The following is a 16358-nucleotide window of genomic DNA, read 5'->3' on the forward strand; positions in this document are numbered from 1 at the left end:
TTACCCATCTGTAGCATGTTCTGGATCTCCCGCTCTATAGCAGCTTGTGCGTGAGGGGACCCGGTAGGGTGGTGTTCTAATTGGGGGTGAGCATTACCTGTGTCAATGGAGTGGTATGCCCGTTCAGTCCGTCCTGGAGTGGCTGAGAACAATGGTGCGAAGCTAGTGCACAGCTCCTGGATTTGTTGCCGCTGCAGACGTTCCAGGGTGGTTGAGAGGTTCACCTCTTCCACGCCCCGTCTTTTTCCCGTAGTAGACGCCATCAGGCCACTCAGCGTCCTCTGCTCCCTGGACTGTAAACTGACAAACCTGTAAGTCTCTGGAATAAAAGGCTTGAGAGAATTAACATGGTACACTTTGGGTTTTAGTGAGGAATTGGGAAATGCTATGAGGTAGTTAACAGCTCCCAGGCGCTCTTGGACCGTGAATGGCCCTCCCATGATGCTTCCATCTTATGGGCCTGTTGCGCCTTCAAGACCATAACCTGGTCTCCTCTCTTGAAGGAACGGTCTCTGGTATGTTTATCGTACCAGGCCTTTTGCTCTTCCTGAGTATCCTTTAGGTTTTCTCTAGCAAGGGCTAAAGAATGTCGGAGGGTGTTTTGTAGGTTGCTTACAAAGTCCAGAATGTTAGTTCCTGGAGAAGGTGTAAACCCCTCCCATTGTTGCTTTCACCAACTGTAATGGCCCCTTAACCTCATGGCCATACACAAGTTCAAAGGGTGAAAACCCTAAACTGGGATGTGGTACAGCCCTGTAAGCAAAGAGCAACTGCTGCAACACTAGGTCCCAGTCGTTGGAGTATTCATTTACGAATTTACGGATCATGGCCCCCAAAGTTCCATTAAACCTTTCCACCAGGCCATTGGTTTGATGGTGGTACGGGGTGGCAACCAAGTGATTCACCCCATGATTTTCCCACAGGTCTTTCATGGTGCCTGCCAGGAAATTAGATCTGAATCGGTAAGGATATCGGAGGGCCAACCTACCCTGGCAAAAATGTCTGTTAGGGCCTGGCACACTGCTTTAGCCCTGGTGTTGCCTAGAGCAACTGCTTCTGGCCATCGGGTAGCAAAGTCCACGAAAGTCAGTACGTACTGCTTTCCCCTGGGTGTCTTTTCTTGGAAAAGGACCCAGAATATCCACAGCTACTCGCTGAAATGGACCTCAATTTATGGGGAGTGGCTGGAGAGGGGCCTTGACCAGATCTTGGGCTTTCCCACTCTTTGGCACACCTCACAAGACTGGACATACTGGGCAACTTCCTTGCCCATCCCCTCCCAGTAGAAGGACTTCCCCAACCTGTCTTTGGTTCTGTTCACCCCAGCATGGCCACTGGGATGATCATGGGCTAAGCTTAAGAGCTTCCCCCTGTACTTAGTTGGAACCACCAACCGTTTGTGCGGCTGCCATTCTTCCTGGTGTCCACCAGAAAGAATTTCCTTGTATATAAAGTCCTTGGTCTATAACAAACGGGATCGGTTAGAAGAGCTGAGAGGCGGTGGGTGCTCCGTGCCGCCACCCAAGCTTTCTGAAGGCTGTCATCTGCTTCCTGCTCAGTCTGGAACTGTTCCTTGAAGCTGGGGACACCAGTTCTTCCTCAGACTGGGGACTTGGGCTTGGTCCCTCTGGAAGTGATGTAGATGATGGGGTTGTTTCTGTGCTGGTGTACCGCTGTCCGCTGTGCACCTGGTGGTATTTCAGGCTCTGGCTGAGCCTCTTTCGGTATGGTTGTCTGTTGCTTCTGCCAGTTCAGGCTCGTTGGTCCCTTCTGGCGTTGGGTTGAAGATGTGGTGTGTTGCACTTGCTTGTGCTGGTGCTGGTTGCTGTTCCAGTTCGGGTCTGGGACTGGAGGTGCTGTGGCTGGTTCAGCCGTTGACATGGGATCCGGGTCCACTACCTCAGTCTGGGTCTCTGGTAACACAGACAGGTTCTCTGTGGACGGCTCAGGAACAGGAATGGGTCTGGAAGCTTGCCTGGTTTGGCTGCGTGTAACCATTCCCACTCTCTTGGACTGCTTCACTTGGTTGGCCAAGTCTTCCCCCAGTAGCATGGGGATGGAATAATTGTCATAGACTGCAAAAGTCCACATTCCTGACCAGCCTTTGTACTGGACAGGCAGTTCAGCTGTAGGCAAGTCACAGCTTGTGACATGAAGGGGTAAATGGTCACTTTGGCCTTGGGTTGATGAGTTTGGGATCGACGAAGGATTGGTGGATAGCTGACACTTGTGCCCCGTGTCTCTCCACGCGGTAACCTTCTTTCCGCCCACTCTCAAATTTTCCCTTCGCTCCAAGGGGATTTGAGAGGTATCTGGGCCTGGGGATCTTGGTTGTGCTGGGGGTGTAATGACTTGCACCCGGGTGGGGTTTCTTCGGGGCAGTTGGCCTTTGGGCAGTTGGCTTTGATATGTCCCGTTTCATTACACTTATAGCATCTTCCAGATAACGGGTCACTGGGTTGAAGTAAGTTACTGAAGACTGGTGAGGTGGAAGGATAGGGTGTCTGGCTTTCCTTGGGTTGTAGGTGGGGTTTGGGTTGCCCTCGGTTTAGGGTCGGGTTGCCTCGGTTGGGTTTATTGTCGGTGTGGCCCTGGGGTTTTCACTCCCTTTACAGTAGCTTTCTTGCTTTCTGCCACTTCCATCCATTTGGCTCCAATCCCCCGCCTCGGTGAGAGTTTTGGGTTTTCCATCTAGGATGTACCGTGTTATGTCCTCAGGAACACCATCCAAGAACTGCTCCATTGTATGAGGTGGGCGCAGTTGTTCAAAGGTTTGAACCTGGTTCCTGATATCCAGGCGTCACAATGCTTCCCAACGTAGTAGGCGTGGTGGGAAATGACCCATCTGGTTTCCACTTTTGGTTTCTGAACCGCCGACGGGCATGATCCGGGTTATCCCCATTCTGGATCTGGCCTTGGTTTGAAACAGTTATAATCGTTCATTTGTCCCTTGGCATTTCAGCCGCCACGTCTGCAAGGGTCCACACTGTGTGACCTCAGCTCTAGCCATGTACTGGTCTTCAGGGATGCTGTACCCAAAGGCAGGCCTTTCAAAATTTTCTAAGAAGGTCTCCGTGTCATCACCTGCCTGTGTGGGAAATTTTCTGTGCGGTTGAACAACAACTGGCGCGAGGGGTTAGGATTTGGCTGGAGCCTGATGCTTAGCCTTCTACTTTCCAGTTCATGCTTTCTCTGTTTGTCCCCTCTCTTCACTTTCTTTTGGTGTTTCTCCCTCTGGAGTTCTATCTGTCTTCTGTTGGGCTGCCTCTGTTTGGCTGCTTGTTTCTTTTTCTTTTGTGGCTGCCTTTTTGGCTTCTTGATTCTCTGTTGTAAGGCTGCCAGTTTGCTTTTGTTCCTTCTTTTTTCTTTTTTCATCTCGCATCTCTTGTTAGTCTTTTTTCCATGTCTCGCTTGTGATCGGCTCTTCTTGTTATTTGTTCCTCTGCTATCTAGTTTCTTTCCTGCTTTTCGGCATTTCTTTGGAATCATGGTTCCTGTTTTCTTGTGTGTGGTGCCCTCTGTGTATTGTCTGAACTGCTGATCTGCTGGCTTTCTGTTCCTTGAAGTCTGCCTAGCACTGATTTGACTTGCTCTCTGGCTCTGTCTTTGAAATGTAAATTGAACAAAAAAACCGTATTTGCATGTGTGTTGCTGGCTGGGACTTGACTTAAGTCCCAATTGTTTAACAAAACCCTTTGACCTGTAATGGTTCTCTTAATGACTCTGTTTTAAAATGCCAAACTGCTAAAAGCAGAAACAGAAAAAAAGTTTTTCTCTCTGGCTACTTTTAAAACCAAACCCCTTCTCTCTGCTAAAATCCCTAGCAGCAGAAAAAAGAAAAATAATATTCCTACTGGCTTCTGGATTCTTATCTTTATCCCCACGCTGCCACATGTCATAAGCTCTTCCTACTCAGATCTGGACCTTAGAGTCAAATCTGGTGTTTACTGGGGAACCTCCCCCAAGCTTATACCCCAGCTTGGATCTTACTTCGCTGCCACCAGATAGAGATTGAGGCTCTTATAGCCTGGTTCCCCAATTCCTTGGGGGGAATCCCCTCTCTGGCCTCCCAACTTATCCTGGGAGGCCCCCCAAGACCCAGACCCCTGGGTCTCCCTATCTCAAACGGGAAAACAAGTTCCTCCCCCTTGTCTCCTCGTTACAACAAGGCAAATAGGCTGTTATATGCCTTTGTGTTGTATTTACATGTGTGTTGTACTGTGCTGGATGGTTTTATTGGGCTATCTTTTAATCAGACGGGTTTATTCCTAATTTCTTATCAGCTAAGAGGCTGTATTTGAGTTCTTTATGCTAGTTATTATTTTCTGTATTTTTCTTTTCTTTATATAAAAGTTTTCTTTTTAAAACCTCGGTTGAGGTTTTTGGTTTTTCTCTGGTGAGGCTACAGGAAAGGGAGGAGTAAGAAGAATCTCGTTTATGTTAGCTTTACTAGATTTGAAGGCATCGCCTCAGGGGGAGGGTGATTGTCCCTCTTTGTTTTGCCTTCAAGGAGTTAAGTAGCTAGCAATCCCAGGCTCACACCAGGAGGGAAGCGGGGGGAGCAGATAACGAGGGAGACAACGGGGGAGGAACTTGTGTTTTCCCATGAGATAGGGAGACCCAGGGGTCTGGGTCTTGGGGGTCCTCCCAGGGAAAGTGGGGGAGGCCAGAGAGGGGGTTCCCCCCAAGGAATTTGGGGAACCCAGGCTGATAAGAGCCTAAATCTTATCTGGTGGCAGTGAAGTAAGATCCAAGCTGGGTATAAGCTTGGGGGAGGTTCCCAGTAAACACGCAGATGTTGAACTCTAAGTCCAGATCTGAGACAGACGTTTACCACAGCCTCCCTGTACCACAACAATTTATCAGACAGGCAGACCTTCTGATTACTTCAGCTGTGGCGATTCCGCTTTTTGGCACCAACGGCACCCCAGCCAGACTGAAACCAAGCTTGGCTACTACCCCTGCAGGCTCAGTCCCTCCTTTTCCCAGCGATGAGGAGGAGGAAGTGGACACAGGGGTGTACACCCTCGCCATTCCTCACCCAAACCTGGACCTTCACTGCACCAAACATCTCCAGATGGAAGAGGCTGCCAGGCTCCACAATGGGTGCCACCCTCCATGGCTCTCCCATTGAACTGGACATACTGGGACCCATGGCCATTATACATCAGACCCTCCAACCTACGTGGTCTAGAACAAAGCAATCATCTTCACTACATGCCCAAGCTGCCTCAGAAACGCTTGAGGAGGAAGTAGAAGAACCTGAGGATGCGCCTGAGGACTATACCTTCCCACCTACCCATATCTCTTCTTCATCACCGACGAAACAATAATGCCACCCCATCCCTCACATCTAGAGATGACTTTAAATCCTTTCAAGATCTATTTAAACAGGTAGTTGACTTTATTGACATATCACTGGCAGAGCTACCAGAGACACAGCATAAACTGACAGATATACTCCAGGCTTCTCCATCAGCCATTAATGCAGCTATTATGGACTGGAAAAAAATTGTCTGGCACATACCAGCCACAGCTCCACCTTCTTGTAAGAGATCCAACAAGAAGTACTATGTACCGGCTAAAGGGGCTGAGCTTTTGTTTATCCACCCTACCCCAAACTCATTGGTGGTAGAATCAGTTAATCAAAGGGGGAAGCAACCTCAGTCAAGAAGCACCCCTTACGATAAAGACTAGACCTTTTTGGAAGGAAAGCCTACTCATCAGCTACCCTCCAATTCCGCACAGCCAACTACTCGGCCGTATTAGCCAAATACACGCACAACATGTTTTCTCAGATGGAAACATTTATTGAACATCTTCCAGAGGACAAAAAGGAATAATACAAGGCCAACATTGCAGAAGGTTCCCTCATTGCCAGAACAGCCCTGCAGGCTTCTCTTGATTCTGTTGACATGGTGGCATAATCCATTGCTATGTTCGTAATCATATGTAGGGCTTCCTGCTTCCATCTTTCCGGGTTTTCCAGGGAATTTCAAGCAACCATAGAGGACCTTACCTTTTGAAGGCCAAATTTTTTTTCCAGCAAGCACAGACATCTTGCATACCTTGAAGGACTCCTGGGAAACATTAAAGACTTGGAATCTGAGTCCCTGAAAACAAAAAGAAACAAGGCAGATCCTATAATCAGCGATTCCGGACTGCCCCATACACCCAGCCTCAAAGACACTACAACCAGTGCCACAAACAGAGGCAGACGAGATGATGACAACCACAAGATCAGTTGTCTGTGTCTCAACCATCCACTTTGAGGCAAATGTTTTGAAGTGTTGGTCGAGGACACAAAAACTCCACATTCTCCAATCCTAGAGTTACATCCAATCTCCAGCCCATTTGGAGACCACCTGTCACCATTCTATCCAGTATGGAAAACCATCACCAAGGACAAATGGGTTCTGGAAATTATTCAGAAAGGCTACTCCATCCCTTTTACCTCTATTCCACCTACCCAGCTCCCTTCCTCGTCTCTCTTTGGGGACCCCTCTCACATGCACATGCTAGAGCAGGAAGTAAACCATCTCCTACAATTAGGTGCCATGGAACCCGTGCCAGTTCAACACAGGGGCAGAGGATTTTATTCACATTACTTTCTCACTCAGAAGAAAACAGGTGGATGGAGGCCCATTCTCCACTTGTGAAAACTAAAGAAGTTTGTGAGAAGACAGCTTTTCAAGATGTTGACTCTAGCAACTATAATTCCAGCATTGGAGAAAGGAGATTGGCTCTCGACCCTCGACCTACAGGATGCTTACTTTCATGTTACCATTCACCCAGCACACAGGGGTTCCTGTGATTCACTCTAGGGAACCTGCATTACCAGTACAGAGTGCTGTCTACTGCCCCAGGAGTGTTTGCCAAGGTTCTTGCTGTCGCAGCAGCACACCTTCACAGACAGGGTGTGATCATATTTCCCTACCTAAGCAACTGCCTTCTAAAAGCACCCATGCACCAGGCAACAATCAATGCCACTCACACCACTATACCCTATTTATGAACCTAAGGTTACAAATCAGCCTCCAAAAATCCACTCTGACAGTCATCCAACAGTTGGACTTTATAGGAACACACCTTGACTGCCTCACAGCAACAGCACGACTACCCCAACAATGATTTCTTACTTTAACAAAGTTAATTACAACGGTAATAGACAGCCCACAAAAGTATGCCAGAACATGCCTACAACTCTTAGGACACATGGTGGCTATGATGTTTGTCATGAAACATGCCAGGCTCCACATGAGATGCCTGCAGGCCTGGCTCTACAATGTCTATATTCTACCCAGGCACTCACTCAACAGATGTCTTACAGTGCCCAGCAGGGTAAAAGACTCGCTCATGTGGTGGACACAACCTATGAACATTTGCTCAGGTGTCCCCTTCCTACAAAAACCTCCAACTGTAACAGTCACCACAGATGCCTCTCTGATGGGATGGGGGGCACACTTGGAAGAAAATACCCTCCAAGGTCGCTGGTCCTCAGCAGAGTCCAATCTCCACATAAATCTATTGGAAGTAAGCCTGCCAGCACTTTCTCCCTCTGATCCGCAACAGGACTGTCCAGATTGTTATGGACAACCTGGCGACTATGTTTTATGTAAATCACCAAGGAGGGGCCCGATCTCATTCCCTCTGTGCAGAAGCTGTCTGCTTCTTCCTGTGGTACATTTCCAACAACATACACATCATAGCATCTTACTTGCCTGGACTCCAGAATGACCATCTAAGCAGGAACTTTTCACAAACCCATGAATGGGAGATAGATCCTGGAATACTAACAACTATATTCAGACAATGGGGATTCCCCTCGATAGATCTCTTCACAATGGCACACAATGCCAAGTGCCTGCAATACTGCTCTCAGGCCAGACTGGGGCATGACTCTCTGGGAGACGCCTTCCTTATGAAATGGAAAGCCCCACTACTGTATACCTTCCCTCCAATCTGTCTATTGAGCCATGTCCTCCACAAGATCAAGCAAGACAAATCAAGGGTCGTCATCATTGCACCAACATGGCCCAGACAAACATGGTATCCATACCTGAAACAGATGGCGGTGACACCATCACAAACCCTTCCCCTTGTGCTTCATCTGCTGATGCAGGACACCTTCGGCACCCCAACATTTCAGTATTCCATCTCGAGACCTGGCCAATCCATGGATGATGGGACTTGAGACACACTGTTCTAAGGAAGAACAAGATATACTACTGAACCGTCAGCAGCTGACCACATGAAAGACAGACACGCACAAGTGGAAGTGATTCTGTACTTGGTGCCAGGAGAAGCAGATTATTCCACAGTCAGCCTCACTACCCCTAATCCTTTATGAGATATTGACACTAAAATAACTGGGCCTATCTACTAGCTCACTCAGAGTGCATCTAGCAGCCATCACCTCCTTCCACTCTAAGGTGCTCTTTGCTCACCTGCTCTTTGTCCACCTGCTGACTAAACACTTCATCAAGGGCATAGAGAATACTTATCCCACGCTACAGGACTCCACCCCCATGTGAGATCTCAGTCTTGTTCTCTGTGCCCTCATAGGCAAACCCTTTGAACCACTAGTGACCTGTTTGTTGCACCTATCCATGAAGATTGCCTTCCTAGTTGCTATCACATCAGCAAGAAGAGTGGGAGAACAGGGTGCCCTAATGGCACACCCACCTTACCACGTTCCTCGAAGCCAATCCTATGACCACATCCTAAATTCATATCCAAGGTCACCTCCCCCTTCCATCGCAACCAGCCCATTTACTTACCTGTATTTTTCCCCAAAACTCATTCTGACAACAGGAAGGCCTCCCTTCACACGCTGGACGTCCACAGAACGCTAGCATTCTATATAGGAAGAACAAAAACATTTAGAAAATCATCCAGACTATTCGTATCTACAACAGAACATTTCCAGGGCCAAACCATCTCCAAACAGAGACTATCTAAATGGATATCTGTATGTACCAAGATATCTGTATGTTGCCCAAACTATAATCTGCAAGCTCCCTCTGGACTTTGTGCACACTCCACCAAAGTGCTGTCCATGTCTGTGATCTTTCTCAATAATGTACCCTCACAGACATTTGTAAAGCAGCTACCTGGGCATCAGCCCATACCTTTACCAAACACTATGCATTAGAACAACAATCAGCTGCAGATGCTCAGTTTGGACTCTTGGTGCTTTCCACTGCACATAAATCAACTCCAAAGTCCCTCTACTCCACTGAGGGTCACTGCTGTACAGTCACCTAAAGTGGAGCACCCACAGGGACACTCCTAGAAGAAGAAGAGAAGGTTACTCACCTTGTACTTTGAGATGGTTGTCCCTGTGGGTGCTCCACTACCCCCCCCCCCACCCACTCCGGAGTTTCACATCGATCCTCTGGGGTAGAGAAGGAACTGGGGGACTGTTGGCTGCGCATGTGGGGTAACTGCTCAAAGCAGCGGCTGCCGTGTATGTGGCCAACCGGGGCACTGCTACTACAAAGCTCCAACTAGAAGTGCAGGGTGCCAAGACACCTAAAGCAGAACACCCACAGGGATAACCATCTTGAAGAACTTCAGTTACTGCACAAGGTGAGTAACCTTCTCTTACACTGTCAAGGGCACAACTCTGCCTAGAAACTGACAGTGTGCTTCACCACGGTGCATCCGGCTTCTGCAGCATTGGTGAGAGATTTCCCTATTTTGGACATTCACAGGGGAGTAACATAGTCTTCTGTCCATACTTTCACTAGACACTATGCATTCACTGCTGCATCAAAGAAAGATGCAAATATGGGAAAAGCAATCCTATTGTCCCACTTCTGATGAAACTCCAACCCCCACTACCTTTAGAACAGTTTGAGAGTCACCTACAGTATAACGGGAATATGCAAGCACTTGAAGAATTAAAAATGGTTATCATAACTATAGTTCTTGGAGATGTGTTTCATATTTTTGTCACATAACCCACCCTTCTTCCCCAGTGCATCAAAATCTACCATTGGCATTCCATTGCCAAGGAAATGAAGGATAGGTGGGGTGGCTCTGCCCTTCATGTACTCCATGAGGAGCACCAGGAATGGGCAAGACTGCTCCTACTCGTATCACTAGGGAAAACTCTCCAGCACTCATGCATGAGACACTTACACCCCTACAGTCTAAGGAAAATGTGCAACACATCTTGCAGAACAATAATTATGAGAAGGTGAGTAACTGTTTTGTTTTTTAATTTGAAAAAGTATGTTCCCTGCTCTCTTAGTCATTACCAAACTAAGCTACACATATTAGCTATCTCTAATCTTTTTTGATAAGTCAGTCCCTACAGCCTCATCTTTATTTTTGTTGTACTTGTCATGAGTTGCTCCAGTTTACTACTATCCTTTTGGTAAAGTTGTACCTGGAAATGAACACAATAGTTCAGGTTCAGTCACACCAGAGTGCTTAGAGAGATATTGTTAGAGAAGGATTATTATTTCCTTGCTTCATGTTTGTTTATGTATACTGTCCAAAATTGCATTAGCTTTTTTGAAGCCATTTTCCATTAGAAACTCATGTCTGAGTTGCTGTCTGCCCTTTTGTCTCTTTCAGCATTACTGCTTCCCATGTCTCACATTCTCCCCATTGAGTTTATGTTTTGGATTATTTTATCCCAGACATATTAGCTTTTCTTTTTGCAAGTTGAATCTTACTTGTTTTCGGCCCCTTACTTGTATCTAACCTCTGGAGGTTCCCTTATGGTGTTTCTCTGTTTTTGTTGGTGATCACATCTACTTCCATTTTTGAATTTTAGCAATATAATATGTACTTCTCTTACAGATCATTAATGCAAATGTTAAGTAAGACACTAACACTGATTCTCGTGATATCCCACTAGACTTCTTACCCTGAACTCACTACAGTGTTCCCAGGAGAAACGGAGAATCTGCTTTTTCTATCATTACATGCCTTTCAAAGAGGGGAATGGAAGGCAGCTTTCCCTGCCCTTAGCTTTAGCTGCCTTTACACTGCCTGCCCCACTTGCTCAGGTTTATTGATTATGTCCGGTGGAGCAACAATTAGAGCGTTTCATCTGCCTGACATATGAGACTGCCTGGATTGATTTTGTGATTTCACAATTGAAATCATTACGGAATGCACGAGGCTCTGATTATGGTACTGCTGTACCAACTGCAGCTGTACAATATGATTTTGGTACAACATTCATCTCTGTTCATGTTGCTGTTTACTTTTCTAAATCACTAACAGTCACATCTCATGACTTAGCTGTAACTGTATTACTAAATGATAAAGTTCCATCTCCTTGTGTGGTCTTTTCAAATTTTTAAATCTTTTCATTGCCTAATCTAGATATGAATTGGGGTGAACTTTCTTTTTGGAACCTACAATAAGAGAGCAACTGTGAACAACGAACAATTTTAGGCAATGTGAATGCTATTCTTACACCTTGCAAAACATGGCCAAGTGGATTCTGCTTGTTCAATTTTAGGCCATGTCTACATGGAGACACTCAGGAAAGTTAAGGCAAATTGACTAAAGGTATGAAGTCAATACTAATAAATTAGAGTATGTTAAACTACCTTTCTCCTCACCCATGTTGATGATCTAATTTAGGAGTAAAATGCATTTATTTAGCTGTAATTTGAGGGATTAAGTCACAGCACATGGAAACCGCTTACTCCTGAATAACAGCATCCATGTGGGGGTTTAATATGCTTTAACTTGGCCCAGGTCTACACTAGCCAGGGGGTCAACCTAAGATACGCAACTTCAGCTACGCGAATAATGTAGCTGAAGTCGGTGTATCTTAGGTACACTTACCTGGCCGTGAGGATGGCGACGAGTCGACTCTGCCGCTCCTCTGTCGACTCCGCTTCTGCCTCTCGTGAGCTGGAGTTCTGGAGTCGATGGGGAGCATGATCAGGGATCGATTTTATCACGTCTACACTGGTTGCAGTAAATCGACCGGATAGATCGATCACTACCCGCCGATCCGGCAGGTAGTGAAGACCTGCCCTTAGGCATGTTGACATCACACCTTTAGTTCGTTCGATTTAACTTTTCTGACTTTCCCCTTATAGGCCAGCCCTGGAACTGCTTATGGGCTCTGATCCAGCTAAGCACTTAAGCAGGTGCTAAATTTTAAGTATGTGAGTAATTTAATTGAAGCTTAAAGTTAAGTTTGTGCTTAAGTGCTTTGCAGGTTTGGATTCTTAAAAAGCCATTTTTTTTATGCCAGCCTGCTTTTTAATTTTGCCCTTTTTTTCCTTCCCTACAATTTGGTGTGTGTGTTCTTTAAAAAATGTCAAAGTGAAGTTAGTTTCTTCAGTTTTCATGCTGGCATTATAGCCTGATGAGTTCAGACACAGCTCAAGGCTACAATACAGAAAGAATGCTCACTTTCTCTTCACCTTCTTCCAGTTAAAAGATGTGTGATTAACAGACTAATAATCTGACCTGTCATAATTTAACTTTTCAATGCTCAGGAATGCACTAATGGAAACCGGTGGAACGCCAGAAGTAATGACCATAATACAGGTGTTTACACAGTGTTTTATTCAAGCTCACCAGAAGGATAACAAACAGGTTAGTAAGCTCTATTTTTTTAATAACTTTTTAATGAGAGGATATCAGATTTAGCATGAAAAGAACAATTTTAAATTTGAGAATGCTGATAGAATAAAATGAGCCAAATAATGGTCTCACATTGCTGCTATAGATGGATGCCAAGACATAGTTGAGGCACTTTAACTGGCATCAAACATAGAGGTGCAAAACCAATATGCCTTTTGCAAAACGGGAGTAATTTATTTGTTGTTATGCTGTAGGATTTCACCAACATAAGTTATCACCCCATATATTCAGCACTTAATTTATAATGAAAGAGATGCCAGGGCTCAAGCAACTTTTTTACATTCATAACTGATACACCAAGCCCAGAGGACTATAAACTGCCCATCCTAGAGGTGCCAGGGCTCAGCGCTGGCAAGCCCTGGTGCAAATTAAGCATTGCATATATTATCTTGTTATCCTGGCTCTGCAGCATTTGCCTGCATGGTGAATTACAGCATGATCCTCAATCTTGGACTGAAAGAATGAGGAAGACCATAGGCAAGTATTTCTTTTGCAGCAGCAGGGATCCTATTGAGCACTGTGCTGAACATAATAAGAAACAAAAAACAAAGAAAAATACATACAGCTATACTAAATAGTCAGGTTTGACCATCCACGAGTTAGATGAGGCTTAAAATTTCCCCACTCAGGATCCTATTTTCCTCTCATGGTAATTTTACACCACTCTTACTCAATTGACTGCGGTGAAATTACTTGTGTTTTTCACAATCTTAACTGAGAGGGGAATCAGCCCCTCAGAGTTTAAAATCCAAGAACAGGAGACTTGAAAATTCTAATTATATTTATAGATCACAAGCTTTCTTTAGAGTGTTAGCCGTGTTAGTCTTTATCAGCAAAAAGAACAAGGAGTACTTGTGGCACCTTAGAGACTAACAAATTTATTTGGGTGTAAACTTTCGTGGGCTAAAACCCACTTCATCCAAAATTTACCAAAATTTCTCACTCTAATCATTTCATTAATTTTTTCAGTCCAGTTTGACATGGAAGAAGCACTGGTTGGGAAGCTATTCTACTGCTGAATATATTTCATCTCTAAACAAACTTCTGAGAATTTCTACTCTGTTTGACTTCCATGTCTTTTTGGGGGGTAGTGGTAGTGAAGGAGTGGGTCTTGGAATCCGTGATATACTTGCCTCTAATTAGCATTGTGATTAAATCTGTCTCCTGGCTTCAAGTAGTATGAATTAGGGATGAAACTGCAGCTGTCCTATTTAATACAAATAAATGCCACACATTAATTCTGTTCCACCCTGGTTGCATGTTAGCAGTACATTGTGCAATGCCAGAGAGGCGCAGGGGTGGTAGGTTGGAGATCATAAGCAGAAATTCCACTCTCTTCAATTGACTGGGGGCTACATTTGTTGTGCTGGGTCTGCATGTGTTTTATGGTGAAAGTCCTTCACCTGATGACATCATGTGATGGATTATTGCCCACTTTTTTATGTGAAGCTGGCTTTAAATATGCAACTTATATGTGCATATTCACACAACTATAATTAAGGTGGTGCCTGTGAGCACCACCTTAATTCCATTATAAATCTTTTTTTTTTTCAAGAGTTTATAAATCAACTGTAAAATTTGCTACAATTTAGCATACAAGATCTCAGACTAGGAGTACTTCCTATCTAATAAATTTGGTTTAAATCAATTTGATCATATTATTTTTGCTTTCTGAATATTATTATTGTTGCAGACATTGCAACTCCACGCAGTATCTTTGGGAACTATTGTATTAAATTTATGAATGGTTTATAAATTCATGGGGACAGGCTACCACAGCTCCTCCAGGAACTAAAAATGGAGGGGGAGAGCGGAGGAGGAGGCATGATTAAGGCAAGTTGCTGAAACTGTAAACTTCAGAGAGGTACCACTCCCTGAGACTTTTAATAAGCCTGTAGGAACTTGTGTTGTTTGTTTATATATTTTCTTTGTAATGCTTCTTAATGCTTCTTTGTAATGTACTTGTTCAGAAAGATCTGTGTGGTAACTGCTGGCAATAGACTGTTTATAGCTCTCGGGGAGAAAGCAAGTCACAGATGCTGGCCATTAGGCAGGCTGGCTTGCTGGAGTTATCACAGTGTATGGCAGGTGGCCATGTAGCCCTTGAAACCCCTGGTCAGAAGGGAGTAGTACAAGGATCCCTACCTACCCAGAGACAGGTGACAGCTGGAGAACTGAGACCTGACCAGGCACTCCTGAATTCGACCAGGGGAGTGGGGAGGGTTCAAATATAGTTAACAGTTACCCTGAAACTGTAATAGTTATTACATGCATTTATAAGATAGCCATCTCTATGTCTGCATGTATTTAATGGGACATAATTTGCTCTATTAACATTTCAAATCAGAGGAACACTAAAGACTGAGAATGAAGAAGGATCTAGCCAGTTGTTTGAGAACCCAGGAACTTATAGTTCAGTTAATTGAAAAAAGGCTAGGCAAACAGATGTATCTTGAGAATCTTTCAAGAACCACCGTGTGTCCACAGAGGTGTGCAGAGTAGGAGAGAGTTCACAGAAAACCCTGTACTCCCCCCAATATAATGGCTGGCCACAATCACAGTCCCCTCTAATTGGTTTTCCTGCAGTCAGGTTCTAAGAAGGCAAACATCTTTATTTTGCTTAAACTCTTTTTATGCTGAAAACCGGCTTTGATTTAAAAATGAAATCAATTTTGCAGGTCAAGTTAATTCAGAATGTGGGTTGTGTCTTGTCTACTAAGCATGCTCAGTGCTGCTTTTTCTTTGGGTTTTTGGTGTGCATATTAATTGACTGCATGTATGCTTTAGTATTTTAATTAAGAATTAATTTCTGTAACTCCATTTGACCAATATAGATCTTTGGAATTTTGCCAGTCTTATCATACCAATGATATGTATAGTGTCATACTTTTCTTTGTACTTTCATTTTCCTTTAAATTGCTGTTTACAAAAAAAACAATAAAGAGGCAGAGGGGAAGACACAAAGAAAAACACATTAAAGTGAAGAGAAAGAATATCATTACATGTATTTGTAAAATGCACATCACATTAGGTGAACCTATAATATCTTTAGGTTTTATGTTCTCGGAAGCTGACCACAAAGCTCTTTTAAAATATTGACTTTTTGTTTTAGCATAAATTTCCTCTGAAGGCCTACTTTCCTCATCAGCAGCAGCATCTTGTAATAGCCTTACTCAAACATCCTTTTGGTAAGTTCTGCTTTGAATTGTTTGGAGCATTAATAGAATCTGCATTTTCATTATTTTTCTGCACAATATATAACCTAAAAAATAATGCAACAAGGGTTACCTTAACTCTGAGTGCTTGACTTTGCCACTTTTGTAATGTTCTTTTAATTTAGGTTTTTGTGTAACTATTATATACAATGGCATAGATTTAAATAAAATTAAAACCAAAATCAAATAAAAGTAATAGAAGAAAGGCAAATTATTTTCAATATAATAAAGGATTCTAGGATTCTAGGAATTAAAACAGTGTTATCAAGGACTGGAAAGGTATTCAATGTTCATGTTTTGTAAGCCCAATAATGATCATTGTGAAAACTCCCATATTCAAACATAAGACGTGTTAATGCATTGTGTTGCCTTTCTCCTCTCTGAAATCTGGAAATCTGATTTCAGTTAAGTCACAAATGTAAATAAGTTTGATCTCCCTTGTCTCTATGCATATCAGAAAACTAATGTTTCATGTGATGCAGTTGTGCATGATTGGCAATTTCTGCTAAGGAT

The 16358-nt window shown here is 44.2% G+C and overlaps 1 protein-coding gene and 1 long non-coding RNA gene across 2 annotated transcripts in view; one reads left to right on the forward strand and one right to left on the reverse strand.

The window, feature by feature from the left end:
* FANCC (FA complementation group C) overlaps positions 1-16358 on the forward strand; it is a 181869-nt gene that overhangs the window by 148194 nt on the left and 17317 nt on the right. Inside the window, exons 11-12 of the mRNA XM_032774098.2 lie at positions 12483-12582; positions 15743-15818. Of these exons, the coding sequence (XP_032629989.1) occupies positions 12483-12582; positions 15743-15818 (176 nt within the window). The remainder of the gene's footprint in view (positions 1-12482; positions 12583-15742; positions 15819-16358) is intronic.
* On the reverse strand, positions 5829-9226 carry LOC116821161 (uncharacterized). The gene is made up of 3 exons (XR_004372845.2): positions 8781-9226; positions 8060-8205; positions 5829-6113 (listed from the first exon to the last, which is right to left on the reverse strand). It is a non-coding gene; the product is annotated as an uncharacterized LOC116821161 (long non-coding RNA).

The sequence above is a fragment of the Chelonoidis abingdonii genome, chromosome 6 (genome assembly GCF_003597395.2).
Source record: "Chelonoidis abingdonii isolate Lonesome George chromosome 6, CheloAbing_2.0, whole genome shotgun sequence".
In the NCBI taxonomy this organism is placed as follows: domain Eukaryota; kingdom Metazoa; phylum Chordata; order Testudines; family Testudinidae; genus Chelonoidis; species Chelonoidis abingdonii.